The 16,372-nt window shown below is 35.0% G+C and overlaps 2 protein-coding genes and 1 pseudogene across 2 annotated transcripts; all 3 read right to left on the reverse strand.

The window, feature by feature from the left end:
* Positions 1-1,811: 1,811 nt before the first annotated feature.
* LOC143627449 (heat shock cognate 70 kDa protein pseudogene) lies at positions 1,812-2,513 on the reverse strand (annotated as a pseudogene).
* Positions 2,514-6,544: 4,031 nt separating this feature from the next.
* On the reverse strand, positions 6,545-7,097 carry LOC143627404 (pathogenesis-related leaf protein 4-like). The gene has a single exon (XM_077097232.1). It carries the CDS (start codon positions 7,046-7,048, stop codon positions 6,560-6,562), a length of 489 nt encoding a protein of 162 aa, XP_076953347.1. The 5' UTR covers positions 7,049-7,097; the 3' UTR covers positions 6,545-6,559.
* Positions 7,098-8,921: 1,824 nt separating this feature from the next.
* Positions 8,922-9,299, reverse strand: LOC143627451 (universal stress protein PHOS34-like). The gene has a single exon (XM_077097269.1). It carries the CDS (start codon positions 9,297-9,299, stop codon positions 8,922-8,924), a length of 378 nt encoding a protein of 125 aa, XP_076953384.1.
* Positions 9,300-16,372: the final 7,073 nt, after the last annotated feature.

Below are 16,372 nucleotides of genomic sequence, written 5' to 3' on the forward strand. Positions count from 1 at the left end.
TGGCTTATTTTATTATATGGACTAATACAATGTTATTGGGCTGAGGGAGTTTTGTGGAGGTAACCCTAACTGGGCTAGGCCCATTAGGGTACCATGATGGTGGCCATGAGGCTCTTTATATAAGGAGGTCTCCACCTCCTTATTAATGAGGATGCTCAAGAAGAGCCACCACCATATTTTTGTGTCTGTAAACAAGAGATCCTTGAGATTTCTTAGCAGTCACCTCCACACCCCCAAAAAGCCATTGCAGGTCTCAAGCAACCGGAGAAGAAGATCAAGACGTGGTTCGTTCATCTCGAAATCCGTGGGAACATCGTCATGGGTCAGGTCAGATTCGTTTCATGTTTCGACAGTAATCGAGGGAAGATTATTGGTGGTCACAGGATTATTTAATCAGAGTTGGTGGTGGGAGAGAGGAAAAATGGGTTTAGAGGCAAGAAAATAAAGTGGGTCTCACTAAAATACTCATTTTGGTAATTAAGTTTTAAAGTGCACTACTTTGATAAATAATTTTGCCAATTACACTAGTTTAGTAAAAAACTCAATGACGGCAGTGGCTGGAAAACTTGGATGTCAAACTGCTATGACTGGTGTATGAGTCGAAATCGGAAGTATCAAGCAAAGTTTGAGCGGTACGACGGTTTATATTACTGTTTAATTAATTTAATTAATTAATTATATATTTTACTAGTGTCTAATTTTATCTAATATCTAACTAGATTTAAAGAGGATTTAGTGTGGGCCCAGGCTCACTGTACATTCAAGAATACTAGTGTTTTTACTTTGCCCCAAGTTCTCTATGGACTTGTTTTGAACGACCCATGATCCAATTCCCTACGTTATTGATTAGAGATGGCTATCTTGACCTAAAGCATTTTAAATGGGTCATTAATTTGGTTTGTTTTAAAATCTAAATGGGTTGGTTTGAGTCAGATTTTAACTAAAATGGTCAAATTTGATCACTTGAAATTCCACCTTATTTTCGAGTTAAAATGGATCGACATATTTAAAGAAATGGGTCGATGTGGGATTCATCAATAAAGAATATTTAACTTCATCACACTCACCCAGATACACCTGTACATCTAATTTTACTTGGTTGTCCTCAAGTGTCGGATAAAAACCCTATTTCGTGGTAGGTATTGGTGTGTTCCTTGGAATTAACACACTCATATATATAAATACCAAGGGATAAAGGGGTGACATCTAAAAGTATCAAATCCTTCACAGATTTATTTCCATTACCACTTATGTTCGCAGCCGGCATTGTTGCTCCATAAGCGACCACTTCATCTGCATTATACAATGCTCTTGCAAAGTGGTTTCCCGTCAAAAATTACCCCGGCATTAATTTGTTTGTAACTTAGGAATCCTAGTTGATACACCAATAAGAACGACATCATCCACATTGTTTTTGTGCATATGTCCATCTTTTAAATAGTTTTCAACATGATGCTTAATGCACTTCTTAAAAAAGAACCAGCATTCAGATTCTCAAATTTCGCTCGGTTGACCTTTATTGATATTTGATAAATCAGTTCCATCATGCAAGCAACAATGCCAATTGAAGTTTCAGATGTTGAAGACATATCCTTCTTTGCTTTCTCACACGCAACTTTCAATCTCCCCATTGCTCTTGCATTGTTACTTTTATCTTTCATTTGTTTTTTCTTAAATCCTTGCACACAATAATCAACCATGGCCTTGTCAAAGTCCTCCCCCCCCCTACAAATGAGTGTCACCACCCACTGCTTAGCAATTATGGTTTTGGGATAGTGAGAAGTGACACATCGAAAGTCCATCCACCTAAATCAAAGACGAAAACTTTTTATTCTGTGGGTGGTTTGGGTACCGTAGGCAATTGCAGCTGCTGTAGGCTCACTGATCAAGCTCATGACATTGAGACCAGCCAGTGTACCGGCATCCTTTGTTGCCTGTCGTTGCTTGTCACTGAAATACGCAGGGACGGTAATAACTGCATCAGTAACGGTTGTTCCAAGGTATGCCTCAGCAGTCACTTTCAAGTTCTTTAAAATCACATAAGATATTTCTTCAGGTGAAAACTCCTCCATATGTTCTAGTACAATCGTGAGCGGATCCACCTCTTTAATGAGTGATTCCCAGTAACCACTCGAGTTTCGAAATAATAGTGTATTTCTATATAGAAAATAATATAGTGAACCATCTTATAAATTAGAAGGGAACCATCTTGATTAGAATTTAAGATGCTGGTCTGGTGGATAACTCTCTAAGTTGGTTAATAGAAGAGTTGATTATTATGTAATGAACCGACCTGAATCGTCAAACTAACCTGAACCGTCGAACATACCCGAAATTTTTATATCCGATTTCATGATATTGAGGCATTTAAAACTAGTTAATCACCTAAAAAAATTCATGTATCCACCACTTAGTACAGTCATTGTCTTATCACTAAATCCTTCTGTAACCTTAAAAGGCCATGATTCTATGTCTTTTTGCAGCCTGATATCACTGATGAATCTGGCCCCCATTAAACGCTTAACATCTGAAATTTACCAAAAATGAAAGCACATTGACAAGAGGTCGAAGACTCGCACAAAAATAAACCAATTACAAATAACTAGATAGCGGTAAGTGGGTGTCGAACACGAGGAGTTTGTGGAATATGTGTTAATAGAGTAGCTCAACAATTAGCTATTATAAATGTAAATGACAAAAAAATAATTCTCAAGTTGGTTTTGATTTGATTTTATAAACTAAATAAACGAAACGAAGGTTGTAAACAATTGATTAAATGAGCATTCCTCTTGGAGTTCGGTTATTACGCAACTCTTTTGTTTAAGTTCAATGGATAAATCATGATATCTTGATTTCGTGTAAGTGTAATTGTTTGTGATTAATCAAGAACTAAGTATTCGGATTCCTAGAACGCGAGGTCGTTACTTGGTAATCAATCAATATAATCTTAACCCTAATTTCTTCTACTAAATCTCGATTGTCAACAACACCAAGAACGCATAGAACGAAACTAGGTTAAACGATATGACAAATTACAAACAATCAAACAAACAACGTGATTATATTAATCTAAACGATTCGATAATCAATCCAAGTGCAAGAACAATAAACAAAAAGAGTATTGCAATAACCTTACAACCAAGAGAAATACTAGAAGTTTTAGCCACACATAATTGAAATCATCATACCAAGTTTAATCCGAAGTAATCCAAGATTATGATGTTAATCTTCAATTAGAAACACCCAAAATATTGTTCCAAGGCACCAAAATCACCCACACCAATTGTCTAGTTCGGAATCTCCAAGAATGGAACCCAAAAGTCCTTTAAAACCCATTTTTCGAGTTGTAACCGACATTAAAATGCTGAGGCTACAGTAAGCTACAGTAGCCCTGAAGTTTTTACAGTGGAAAGTGTCTGCTTACGGTGGCTTTTTACGGCAGACCCCTAGCGTAGCTTACGGTGGCTACCGTAAGCTACGGTAGACCCAGTTCAAAATTCCATTTTTCTTTATCAATTCTTGGTTGTTGACTTCCCGCATTGACTCTCTTGTTCCATTTCATCTGAACACACTTGAGCAACCTTTTCTCCTCATTTGTACCTGCGTTAACACAACATAGTGTAGTAATCCAAATCCTTGAATTTATACATAAACGCACACGTTTTAACTCGAATTACGACACTTAAGGGTGGCTCTACAATCCACCCGTCACACATAAACTTTATTAATTAGCATATTATATACTCAAAAAAGGATAAATCTATCATTTCTTGTATCAAATACCAAAACTGTGTTAGTAGGGTTTCTGGTGATTTGGTTTATGGCCCCTTCGCCTACCAAAAGGTGTGTGCTGTTGTCAAAAGCCACACATGATGGGGTGATTTTGTTTCCCTGTTCGTTAGGAAGGATCTCAACACGATTGTGTTGATCAAACCAGGCTGCATCACACGAGTATGTTGTTCCAAGATCGATATCAATTGGAGTTGTTGTCGACATCTTATAAAACGCAGTTGTAGATAAAGAACAAGGAATAAATGCAATATTCATATGACCTAGCCTTCATAATGGTAGTTTACCAAAATTAAAATGGATTCAAAAGATAGTATAAATAGTTGTTTCAAGTAGCACCAAAAAAATAAAAATAACAAAGATATTGACATAAGGAGTTGAAGTTGATTACCAGAATGTCGGCATTGGGCTTCAAACTTCGGCCGGCGATTGGTTTAATTCATTAGCTAGGTAGAGCTGGATTTTATATAGATGAAAGGGGTGGTTATAAAATATGCTGGAAGTAGTTTTTTTTTATTAGTTTAAACAAGATTCTATCGTTTTCATTTCACTTTTACATAAGTATTAATTATTATTAGAGGATATATTTGAAACACATTTAAATTGATTTGGAACTATCTAATACCCATATTTAGAGTAATTGTGTTGTTATTCAATTCACTAGTCTTACAGTGGATATACAATACTCTGTCAAACTACCAACTAGTCCGGGTTATCAAGAACGACATCACCGCATGGACTAAAGTCGAACTCATTTTTAAAACAAAAAAGGTTCATGAGACCTGGCAGTAGACCAGCAATCTCCTACTCAGTTCATGCACATCCATGTATGCCTATTGCCAGAAACTTAAAGACCTGGCAGACCAACTAGGAGACGTCGACCACCTGGCAAGTGTGTCCAGACTTGTCCTTCAATTAGATTGTGGCTTCAAGAGAATCTATCGATGTGAAGACATCATTAATCAAAGTGCCCCCTCGTGGGACACGACCCAAATTGATTCAACTCGAGCAACAACGACAAACAGTAGGACAACAATCAACATCGGCTGTCCTAACAGCCCCTGGCGATCGACCAAGCCAGGGTAGCAACAACCAGGCCACCTAACAGTCTACCAAGGGAGCCCCCTGCCACGGTAGAGCCCAGTATTCACAAGGACATGGGCAAAAATCGCAAAGTGGAGTTGGACATGGCTTTAAGGAACAAGTTGCAATTTTTGCAACAAGCTATTTCAATGTTGTCCGACATTAAACATAAGTCGATCTTCAACCTAATCGGTGGTTCTCTTTGTTTGAGTATCAAAAGTCAAAACAATGTTTTATGCATTTTCCCTTTGAACAAATTGGGTTGAGACTTGAGTGGTTGAGCGATTTTGCAATTTAGTGACTTTTTGATAACTGTAGAAGTAGTGTAATCAAACATAAAAATCCAATACCTATTTAAACTAAGTTATAGGGTTAAAATGCCCAATAACCGGTTTCTAACTGCTATAAACAGCTATATATCCATTAGAAAAGGGTCAAAATATTTTAAAACATGTGTTTACGTTAGTAAGTGGATAACCAGTTTTTGATTTATTAAAAATAATCGGTTTGGGTTAACTGATTAGGAATTGGTTGGAGTTCGAAAATGTATAGCCGGTTCCAAACCACCTGTAACAATCAATCAGATGGACCGATTTCTCCAGTATCGACTATTAACAAGTTTCGATTTCAAGTTGGTTTAGATTCGATTAACCGATTATGGTTTGCACCTCTAATCATACATTAAATACTCAGTTTTATAGCGGTGGAAATTAGCAACTACAATATTTTAGAGATTTATTAGACTACATATAATATTCTTTGTTTCTTTAGCTTTGTATTATTGCTCGTTTCTAATAGACATGTTTTTCTTACAAAGTAATGCAGACGAAGAAAATGGTGTAGTCAATGGTAATGCTTAAAACCTAGGTGGGGCTATCCACCCTCGGTGTTTAATGAAAAATTAATGCGTATTTTAAGAAACAGTTTTTTTAAGCAGTTTTTCCTATATAATATTTGTCATAATAAAATACCATCTAATAATCTCTAAAATCTAAACACCATTTGACCTTAATCCTCCATCGTCTGTTAGAAACTTCTCCCGGTTTCTTAAGGGTGATGGTATTTTTAGTCTGCTTGGTGTCTTATTTTGAAGTGTTTTAGTTGTTCGTTTTTGGTTTTCTTGGTGTTTTTGTGGTGTATCTGTTGGTAATTCCGGACAGTGCTAATAAGTTGGTGAATGTGGAAGGATCTAAGTTGACAAGTTGGTTTAGTTTCCTAATTTTAATATGATTATTATGGTCTTGGTCACCAAGTTAGGGTTAGATTATAAATATAGGGCTTATTAGAGGCTTTAGATGTATATGATCAATAAAGAATTATTTTAACAAGTTTTCGAGCCAGTTTTATCTTGTAATAATAAAGTGTTTGATCGGTCATGTGCATTAAGTATCTAGCTTGTTGCTAGTTTCATGATGGAATGACATTTCTTTTGCAGTTCAAAAAAAATGAAAAAAAAAATTGACCTTAAGAAACCCGGTCGCAAATAGATAACATGTGAAATGCTCACAAAAGGTTTTCGTCGCATAAACAGTCACAAAAGAACACATTTGGTTATATGAATATGATATTATATATGACTTAAAAAGAAATTAACGTTTCAAGCTTGATTATTTATTATTGCACCTGATAATTCAAGTTTATTCATACGTTACATAAGTAAACCGACCAACATATATCAAGTAGTTCACTAGTAAGGAGACTGGCCAATGTAGTTACCACGAGGATAATAACTACAAATAACGAACCACCAACCATTATTCGCACATTGCACCCTAGCGCACCCAAGTTGATTAGAGTTACGCCACACCACCTGGGTATAATGCCCACAAACTTTTCCACTAGCACATGTATTGGAATTGTGATCATAATTTGCTTTTTCACTTACCCATAAGTTCACAGCTGCAGCACCCGTGAACGCACCACTGCCTTCGGCAAGGTTCTCACCATATGGTCCACTGGAATGGATGAGATTGCAGTTTTGTATCCTCTGGTTAGCATAGTTTTGAGCATAGGCTGCCACAGTTGTGTTCCATACCATGTTTCCAACACCCACTTGGGCTCGTGCCGCATTATGAGCATTTAAGTAATCTCCTGGGGTGTTTTGTGCGTGGGTGCTTTGAAACATGGCCAAACTCAACAAACAAATAACTGCAAACTGAAGTTTGAAAGACCCCATAACTCTAGCTTCTTTGTTAAATTATTGGTGTTTGAGGATGGAGATGCATGATTCCCAAATGCCTATTTATAGATGGCTATTGGAATGACAATTTGACAATGGCCAAATAACTTAAGCGTACCAATGTCACGAACTTCTAGATAGGCATAATGAGTGAAAAGGAATTTAAAAAAGAAAAAAAATGCTTGGAGGAAACCGAAATTAAAGTTAAATGATTAAATGAAAGCACTTAACATGAGAAATAAATATATTGCAATAAAGACATGTAACCTTTTTTGAACGAATACACACTTAATTAACTTGCTCTTAATCTATAGTTTTATACCAATGTTCACTATGAAATTAGAGCTCTTAATCATTTAAGGAGAAACATCTTCTCTCATTAGGACCATTAGCTACAAGCCCTTTAGTAGTAAACACATATAATTAGCCAATATATTGTATACTTAATTGCGATACTTGATGACTACTTTTAATTTTTAAAATTTGACCCTTGTAAAGGATTGTCCTTATGAGTTGAGGGCTTGAAAAGCAAAACTAATTTCACTCAAAACGTTGCCGGTGGCTTTTGTCACTGGGTCACTCCGTACGAAATACCCAGACAATTCTCTGTTTGCTGTCCGTTAGAAAAAATCCACTCAAAACGTATGTGTTATTTATTTATTTATTTTTATATTTTCTTCTGTTGAAACTTCAAAAGTTTCATTCTCCATCACATTTTTTAACAACAAAATACCAACTTTATCTTACATTTATAAGAATTTAAATCCACAACATCACAATTGTAATGAGGAACACCATATCAATAGAGAAATTATAGTTATTCATTCTCCGATGTACATGCTCCAGCTCTGAATTTCTTTCTTTAGTGTTAATAGTCAATTAATTAATTTTTGTTAGTAGGTATTATATATGACAACAATTAGTGTGGGTGTATGTGGGTAAAACATTGTTATTTATTATTTTTATTTATTGTTTTGTGATTATAATTGAGGACATGTGCCAAGAATCTAAAAAAAAAAATCCAAGGTCTGGGATATAGAAAAAGAAAAGGCCTAAAAGACATGCTCAAAAACTATTATATAATTTAGACAAATGTAATAACAATAAACAAAATAAAAGTCTTAATAGAAAAAGTTAACATATATTAAGTTTATAAAATTGCCTTAAAAATATAAGAAATGAAGTATTAGGAGACGTAATATCTAAAAATTAACATAACATTTTAAAATTGAAACAGGAAACTAAAATTTGAACATTGATTCATTGAAATAAATATACACACAAAGAAGTGCAATAATTCTCAAAATTAATCAACCAGAAAAATGAAACCTAACAATTAAAAATTACACTAACTTGCAATCTAAGAATCAGTGAATATTGTATGTGCTTGATGCCTTGATCCACTGCTTGCTGAGTTGCTGACTTAGCTATTACTAGTCTGCTAAAGAATCAATAGTCTCACAGGTCTACCGAAGAGAGGCGGATGATCTCTCATGGTGCTCATGAAACAAGGGAGGTCGATGGTCTTACACAACTAATTTAGTATGTTGGCTTTTTTTTTTTCTTTTTTTCTTTTCTTTCTTTTTTTTTCCTTAAATTTTATTAAGGAAAATTGATTTTTATTGGTCCTAACTATTTCATTTTCGTCAGCGCTGGTCCCAACTTTCATTTTGGCTGGCAACGGTCCCAACTTTAACATTCGTTTCTTCCACCAGTCCGCGACTGACGGAGTACTAACTCCGTTATGTTTTTGCTGATGTGTCCATCTGAGTTGTCAAAAAAATGTTACGTGACAGCCACCGTGGATATGGATTTATACTTACTTAATACATTCTTATATCATCCCAAATTCTTCAATGGCTCAACGAAATCAAAATCCCCAATTAATGTCCAGAACCTTTGTGAAAGTATTAAACTCGTCTTCGAGTCTGTTCTTCGACTCTTCATTGTCAGTGTCAATGTCTGCAATTGATAAGTCAACGGAGCCCCAATCAGCGCCGTAGAGGACGGAGGTGGGTCTGATGTGGATTAAGATGACGGAGTCGTCGGGACCGAGGTACTGGTTGACGGCCCATTTGACGGCGAAGGCGGACTCGTAGGAGAGGTAGACGGCGATGCCGATGCGTTGGTGGTGGGGGGTGGCGGGAGTGGTGGTGGGACGGTGGTGTGGGGAGGTGGGTTTGAGTTTGATGGCGGCAATGGGTCGGAGGTCGGAGTCCAGTAGGGGTTTCTGATTCTCCGGTTGCATGGTGGGGTTAGGGTTTTGACTGACGGTTGACTTAAGATTGAGAATAAATGATCGTTCAATTTCATATCTACGGTGGCTGCCACGTAACTTTTTTGACAACTAAGATGGAGACATCAGCAAAAACATAACGGAGTTAGTACTCTGTCAGTCACGGACTGGTGGAAGAAACGAATGTTAAAGTTGGGACCATTGTCAGTCAAAATGAAAGTTGGGACCAGCACCGACAAAAATAAAATAATTTTGATCAATAAAAACCAATTTTCCTTTTATTAAATGTAAAAGTTAATGGGTTTAAGAAAAAATAACTAAACAGACCATTTTTTCCCCTTAATTTTGAGTAGATTTTATTTATATGTATCTCATGTCATCACAATCATAACTCTTGTCGTCATAGTTGTAACTTCCACCGGCTCCTAGACATCACCCTATGGCCTTAGGACTATTTCTAGGGCTGTAAACGAACCGAACAAACACGAACAAGACCTTGTTCATGTTTATTTGTTAAGAAAATAATGTGTTCACGGACACTAACCCAACGAGATTTTATGTTTGTGTTCGTTCATTAACGAAATTAATGTGTTCACGAACGGTTCACGAACACAAATAAAATTGGCAGAACCTATAGATTGAGACCAATGTATTCATCAATGTGAATAATGAAAGCCTGTAAACGAATCGAATGAACACGAACAAAGGCATGCTCGTGTTCGTTCATTTAACTTTAAAAGAACACGGACACTTAATCGAACAAATATTTATGTTCATGTTCGTTTATATAAAAAGGGACATTTGTGTTCGTTTGTTTAAAATCTAAACGAGCATAACTGAACAAAGATAAACGAACATAAATGAAAAAATATAAATGAATACAAACAAACATAAATAAACTTAAATGAACGCAAATTAACAAATATAAAAACTTTTAATCAGATTACCTATCTAGATGATATTTAATTATGTTCTATAAATACATAAACAAACATAAACGAATGTTCATGAACATAAATGAACGAACAGAACATGTGTTCATGTTCGTTCGTTTAATTAAACGAACACAAATTAAACGAACACAAATTTTTGTTCATGTTCGTTCGTTTATTAAATAAAAGAACATAAACGAACTTTCCGCCGAACGATTTACAAATAGTTCCCGAATGTTCGGTTCGTTTACATGCCTAACTGTCTCCGTCTCTTGCTGCCAAATAAAGTATAATTTGGACACCGAAGCTAAATTAATAAAAATCAGAAAAGAATCTAATTAGAAATAAATTGTGAATTTTAAAAATTGTAGAAAATAACAGTACCATCTGCTTTTATATGCTCCTTAATTAATTATATTTTTGTTAATAACAAATATAAAGAGTGACATATATATGGGTTGGAGGGTGTTTTATAAGATTGTCATAATCTAGAAAACGTTATTTGATTAGTTTTACTTTATAATTATTAGTATTGTGCTTTGTAACGCATCAATAATGCATAATATGTTATGTAACCTTCATTTTTTCTACATGGCTTAAAGTTATAGGGTTGTTTCCTTCTTTTCTTTTCTTTTTCAAACCTCTATTCGTCGTTTTTACTGTCAGACATTGATTGTCACAAAACATCTTCACGTTCTCTTCTCCCTCTAAACTCACCTTCAAGATACATTGTACACATATATTAAGTAGGTTTTATTTACTTTTCTAGCGTCGTCGTCATCATGTCTTCACAGCCTCACAGGGCAGGGGTGTAGGGGCGCCTCTGATAAGGGGGCATGGTGGTCAACAGTCCCATGGCGAATCATCTAGACAGGCCTGAAAGTTGTAAAAAAGTTATATATTATATATATACATGTATATTTAAAAAACTGTATTTTTAATAAAAGAAACAACACCAACCCATTTTAATAAAAGAAATCACAATTACTATTGTGTTATTTACTTTGTTTATATATAAGTTATCGAATTTATATTTTACTTAAGGCCCAAATGTTTACTCACCTTCTGTTATAATCTTTTTTAACGATTCTCAAGAACGGCTCCGCACAGAATTAACTCAATTTAACGATTCTCAAGAACGGCTCCGCACAGAATTAACTCAAGTTGTCACAGTTGTAGCTCCCATCACCATGGCCCTTGCCACCACCCTATGGACTATATTTGTCTTCGTTGTTTCCTGCCACGAAACAAATTACAATTTAGACACCCAACCTGAATTTTATAAACCTTATATATAAAGAATAAAATAAGCACAAATCCTAAAATTTTAAAAACCATAGTAATTAGCAATACCATCTCCTTTTATTAGTTATATTAATGAATGTATTTGATTTTATTCTATAACATTAAGATCAAGAAAATATTAGCGTTTGTAGTATAAATTACGGTAATCAGAAATATTATTATGATGTACCAATGGGGTGATGGTCCTTTGCTAAAGGTAAGGCCTTTAAACATATGTGCTTGATGAAAAGTTCTTGTGTTCAAGTCCTACACACAACAAAGATTAAAATAAATTCGATGTTTAAAAAAAAATAATATATGATAGCCTATGTTGTCTTCGTTCTTGTACATGGTATTCGGGTTAGATCGTCGCCTCTAGTAGGGATGCTCACATTTCCCAAAGCTGTTCGTTGTCTCTATTAAGGCACCATTCAACACACGTTATATCCTCCTAGCAAACAGTCACACAACTTCCATAACTATTGCTAATAAAGTCGCACAATATATTATCAAGAGAATATGTATATTTTTGTAAACAATATTATAATACTTATCCGAACACGCTAAATTACAATATTTTTCAATGTTCGCGAGACTTAAGCCTTCAATCTTTGAAAATATAAACTCTTATCCAATTTCTTAGTACCACTAGGCAAAGACACATTAATACTTTTTAGTTATAATCTCAATAAATTATATGGATAAGTTATATATGTGGTTACATGAAGAAGTTATTGGTTTTTCTACCAATTAAAGAAAAAAATTGTAAAGGATAATTACATACCAATTTAGAGAAGATATTTGATGTGAATGCAAAATGGATTAGAGCACACAGTAGCTTCCTCATACAGATCTCCTTAGTTCAAAATCATATTTGTCAGTCGTCACTAACTTAAGGCATCTTTAAAACCTTCAATTACCTTCCATGTCTGTTAACAATTTAGTTTTTTAATATTAATTTTTTCATGTTTTATTCTTTTGTGTTTCTTTCGTTTACAAAATTCGCAAAAGTTAGTTCAATGAACAGTGAGGCGTTAATACAAGGAGTGCGATCGAGTTCAAAAATTCATCTTCATTATGAGAAATTACATGGAGAGTCAAGTAAGATATAAACTTAAAATTTTTACTCAATTAAGAATGAGATTTTTTGGGTGATTTGTGTAACTTTGTTGTTGTGGCTGCTCTGGCGACTTGTTGGAAGCTATGCAGTCGATGTCGTCGATATATCACCGATATATCAGTGATATATTGGTTATCGGTCCCTTGGCGATATATAAGTCAAAATATCGGTTCAAAATATCGGTACCGATAATATCAACGGTATTGACCGATATTGGACTAATATTTGACCGATATATTAGCGATATTCCCGATATCAGTGTTTTAAGTCTTAATTATCAACTTTTAGTGTTTAATGTTATTGTTTTAAGTCTTAATCAATTCTTACTTGTTACCATTGTTGGTGTTTTGCAATTTGCAAAAGGTTAATTTGTGTTAAATTGCTAATATATATAGTGTTAAATTGCTATATATATAAATTTTACATGATACTAAAATTACCAATATCCCACCGATATCTCACTGCGATAACCGATATCTCAGATATCGGTCCTTGATCGATATCCGATATTTTTCCGCATTAACTGCTTAGGTTGGAAGTTGGTTAGCCCTTCAAACTCCATAGCATTTCTAAAATTTTATATTTTAAAGTTGAGATGATCATTGTATATTCTTACATATGACAATAGTACTATATGTCTATATGCATATTGGATATCTTTAACAACCTTTTGAACTTCGAAAAAATAAGTCATTCAGTAATAACACTTGTTTACATAGGATAAACATAAACTGCTAGGTAGTCAACAAATTAATTAATGCATTGTTAAGAAATGTGGGTAGACAGCAACTAACAGATTAAACAATTATCTAACAAAAGCATGGATGTAAAAATCTCGCCTAAGCGTTGCTTAATCGCTGATTAATCTCTAGGTGGTACTCACCGACTAATGCCGATTAATCACTATTTGGTCAATATCGGTCAAAATTGAAAATTTTATATATAGAAATTGGTATATCATATATGTATATTTGAAAATTTATAAATATATAAGTTTCAATCTGTTATTAATCCTGATCAAATCGCTAGTCTCCACCCTACCGTCTGACTAGCACCTTAGCAAGCTACCCATAAGACTTTTAAGCCATTAACTAAGGAATAGTATTCTTGGAAGAGTTTTGAGTGGGTGACTTATTATGTGAATAACGTGTGGTAAGCTTTCACATTCACAATTTGTCTAACCTTCTATGCGAAAGGACATAGCAACTCACGGTAGATTTCCATATTGACGGAAGACTATTACTCCAAGATAAACACACTGACTATTACTCCATGTTAAACACACTGACTATTACTCCATGTTAAACACACTGTGTGGTACCATGCATTATCTCCCTTACAAATTTTCAAAAAGAAAAAAAGAGAGATTCTTTTAGACTTTTATTTCCATTGAGTAGTTCTATTAAATATATTTAAACACGTCATGGACTTTGCTTCATAATTCATGCTACATTTGGTCTTAAACTCTTTAACTCATAGGTCTAGAGTTGCACAAATCCGTTAAAAGCCCTACATCAATTCGGGTAGGAAATTAGGAATTGAGCCGGTTTCTAGTAAAATTAGTAAAAACCGGTTTGTAGGTGAAACCGGTTCGGTTTGAAATCGTTTTCATGAGGTTAAGAACTTAAGTTGATGGAACTGCTTAATTCCATGATGGAACCTAAGAACCTGAGAATGAAGGGGGAATTGATAAGGGAATGAAATGGATCATTACCATTTTTTTGTCTTGTTTGGTTAACCTATGGGATTGAAATGAATTATTACTTTATGTTTTTTGGTATTAAAAAATGTATAATGAAATAGAAAAAATAAAAACACTCATATTTCAAAATATTTTTTTACCAAAAAAAAAAAACTTGCAATGGCACCTTCAGTGACGAAAATGGTGGTGGCAGTGGTAACGGTGGGGGGTGGCGGTGGCGGTGGCGGTGGTCATGCAGTGATAGCATTGGTAGTGATGGCAATGGTGGGTGGCGGCGACGGTGGTGGTGGTCAGGCAACGACAGTGGTGGTGGCGGTGATGGTCAGGCGGTGGCGGTGACAATGTTTGCGGTGGTTACGGTGACGATGGTGGCGGCGGCTGTGGTTGCGCTGGTGGTAAGGTGGCGGTGGCGGAGGCGGTGGTGGTGGTGGCGGTGGCGGTCAGGTGTTGGTGGTGGCAATGGTAGTGGTGGTGGTGGTTGTTGTTTGGTGGTGGTGTTGAGAAATTAGAGTGAAGGAGGAATGAAATGAAAAATAAAAGGGGGGGTGGAATGGATGGTTTTGATGGAATGTGTAATGGATGATTTCATTTTGTTGAGCAACCAAACACCACTTTTTTCATTACCATGCAATTAATCATTCCACTCCCCCTATCATTTCTGCGTACCAAAAACTACCTCTAAGGGTTTTTTCGCACCTCTAGTCCACATCCTCCTACGAAGATCCCTAATATCACTACTTCGGCCCAAAGTAACAGTCTTGGGCTTTGATATTAGAGAAGAGAAATCATTCCCATCATTATACAAACCCTTGGCCCACAATAAGATTTCAAGTTTTCAACTAGTTAGTCCAAAATTTAGTTGAGATTTAACTAACTGAGCTGAAAAGTGACTTGGTACATGTTCTAATGCACAAGGTACTAGTTGGGCGCGGCTTCAAGGAACGTTGCAGTTTTGCAACGAGCCGTTTTAGTGTTATCCCACATTAGACATATAACTTCGACCAGATTTAAGGGGGGTTCTCTCTGCTTCACTAAACAAAACAATATTTTCTGCATTTGGCATTTGAACAAATTGGGTTGAGACTTTAAAAGGTTGAGCGTTTTTTACATTTTAAAGAGTTTTTGAGAGATGGATAAGCGGTGTAATCGCACCTAAACATTTAATACCTACTTATACTATGTTAGAGTGTTAAATTGATCAATAACTGGTTTCTAACGGCTAAAAACGAATATATTTCCGTTAGGAAACGATCAAAATGTTTAAACCAAATGTTAACATTAGTAACCAGTTAGCCGTTGATCAACCAAAACATTCAGTTTAGGTTAACTGACTAGTAATTGGTTGAAGTTTAAATATTAATTATTGATTCCCAACCATCAGTACTTACAATTGGTTGGTAACCGGTTTCTTCAATTCCTGTTATCAACATATTTCTTTTTTGGGTTGTTTTGGTTCTGATTTGGTTATCAACAAGAATTTGCACCTCTAATGGCAAATACTTGGTTTTATAGCGGTGGAACGAATAGACATATTTTTCTTACAAAGTAATGCAGACGATGAGAAATGGCGTAGTCAATGGTAATGCACACGTAGCATATCTATCTAAATTAATAAAGATCAAAGGCATCGGATATTGACCAAGAATCTCGATCATCACTCTAAGTGTATAGCAATATATATCTATATTATGGGGGTGTTTGGGATACCTTATTATGCCTCCTCATAAGTTATAAATTTGTAACTTATACCTTATAAAATCTAATTTTTCCAAACACATTATAACTTATAACCCATAAGTTATAAGCTATAAGAAGCTAAAATAAGGAATCCCAAACACCCCTATATATATATATATATATATATATATATATATATATATATATATATATATATATATATATATATGTTACGTTTGAGTTTTTGTGTGATATTAAATTATTTCTATTAATGAATATAGTTTGGACTAAGAGAACAAAACACAAATAATAAAAACAAGTACTTTGATTAAATTATTACTGGGAAAAAAAACACATTTGGACTTACAAA

The sequence above is a fragment of the Bidens hawaiensis genome, unplaced genomic scaffold (assembly GCF_021521415.1).
Source record: "Bidens hawaiensis isolate Kalapana, Puna unplaced genomic scaffold, B.hawaiensis_p1.1 tig00004682_1, whole genome shotgun sequence".
In the NCBI taxonomy this organism is placed as follows: Eukaryota; Viridiplantae; Streptophyta; class Magnoliopsida; order Asterales; family Asteraceae; genus Bidens; species Bidens hawaiensis.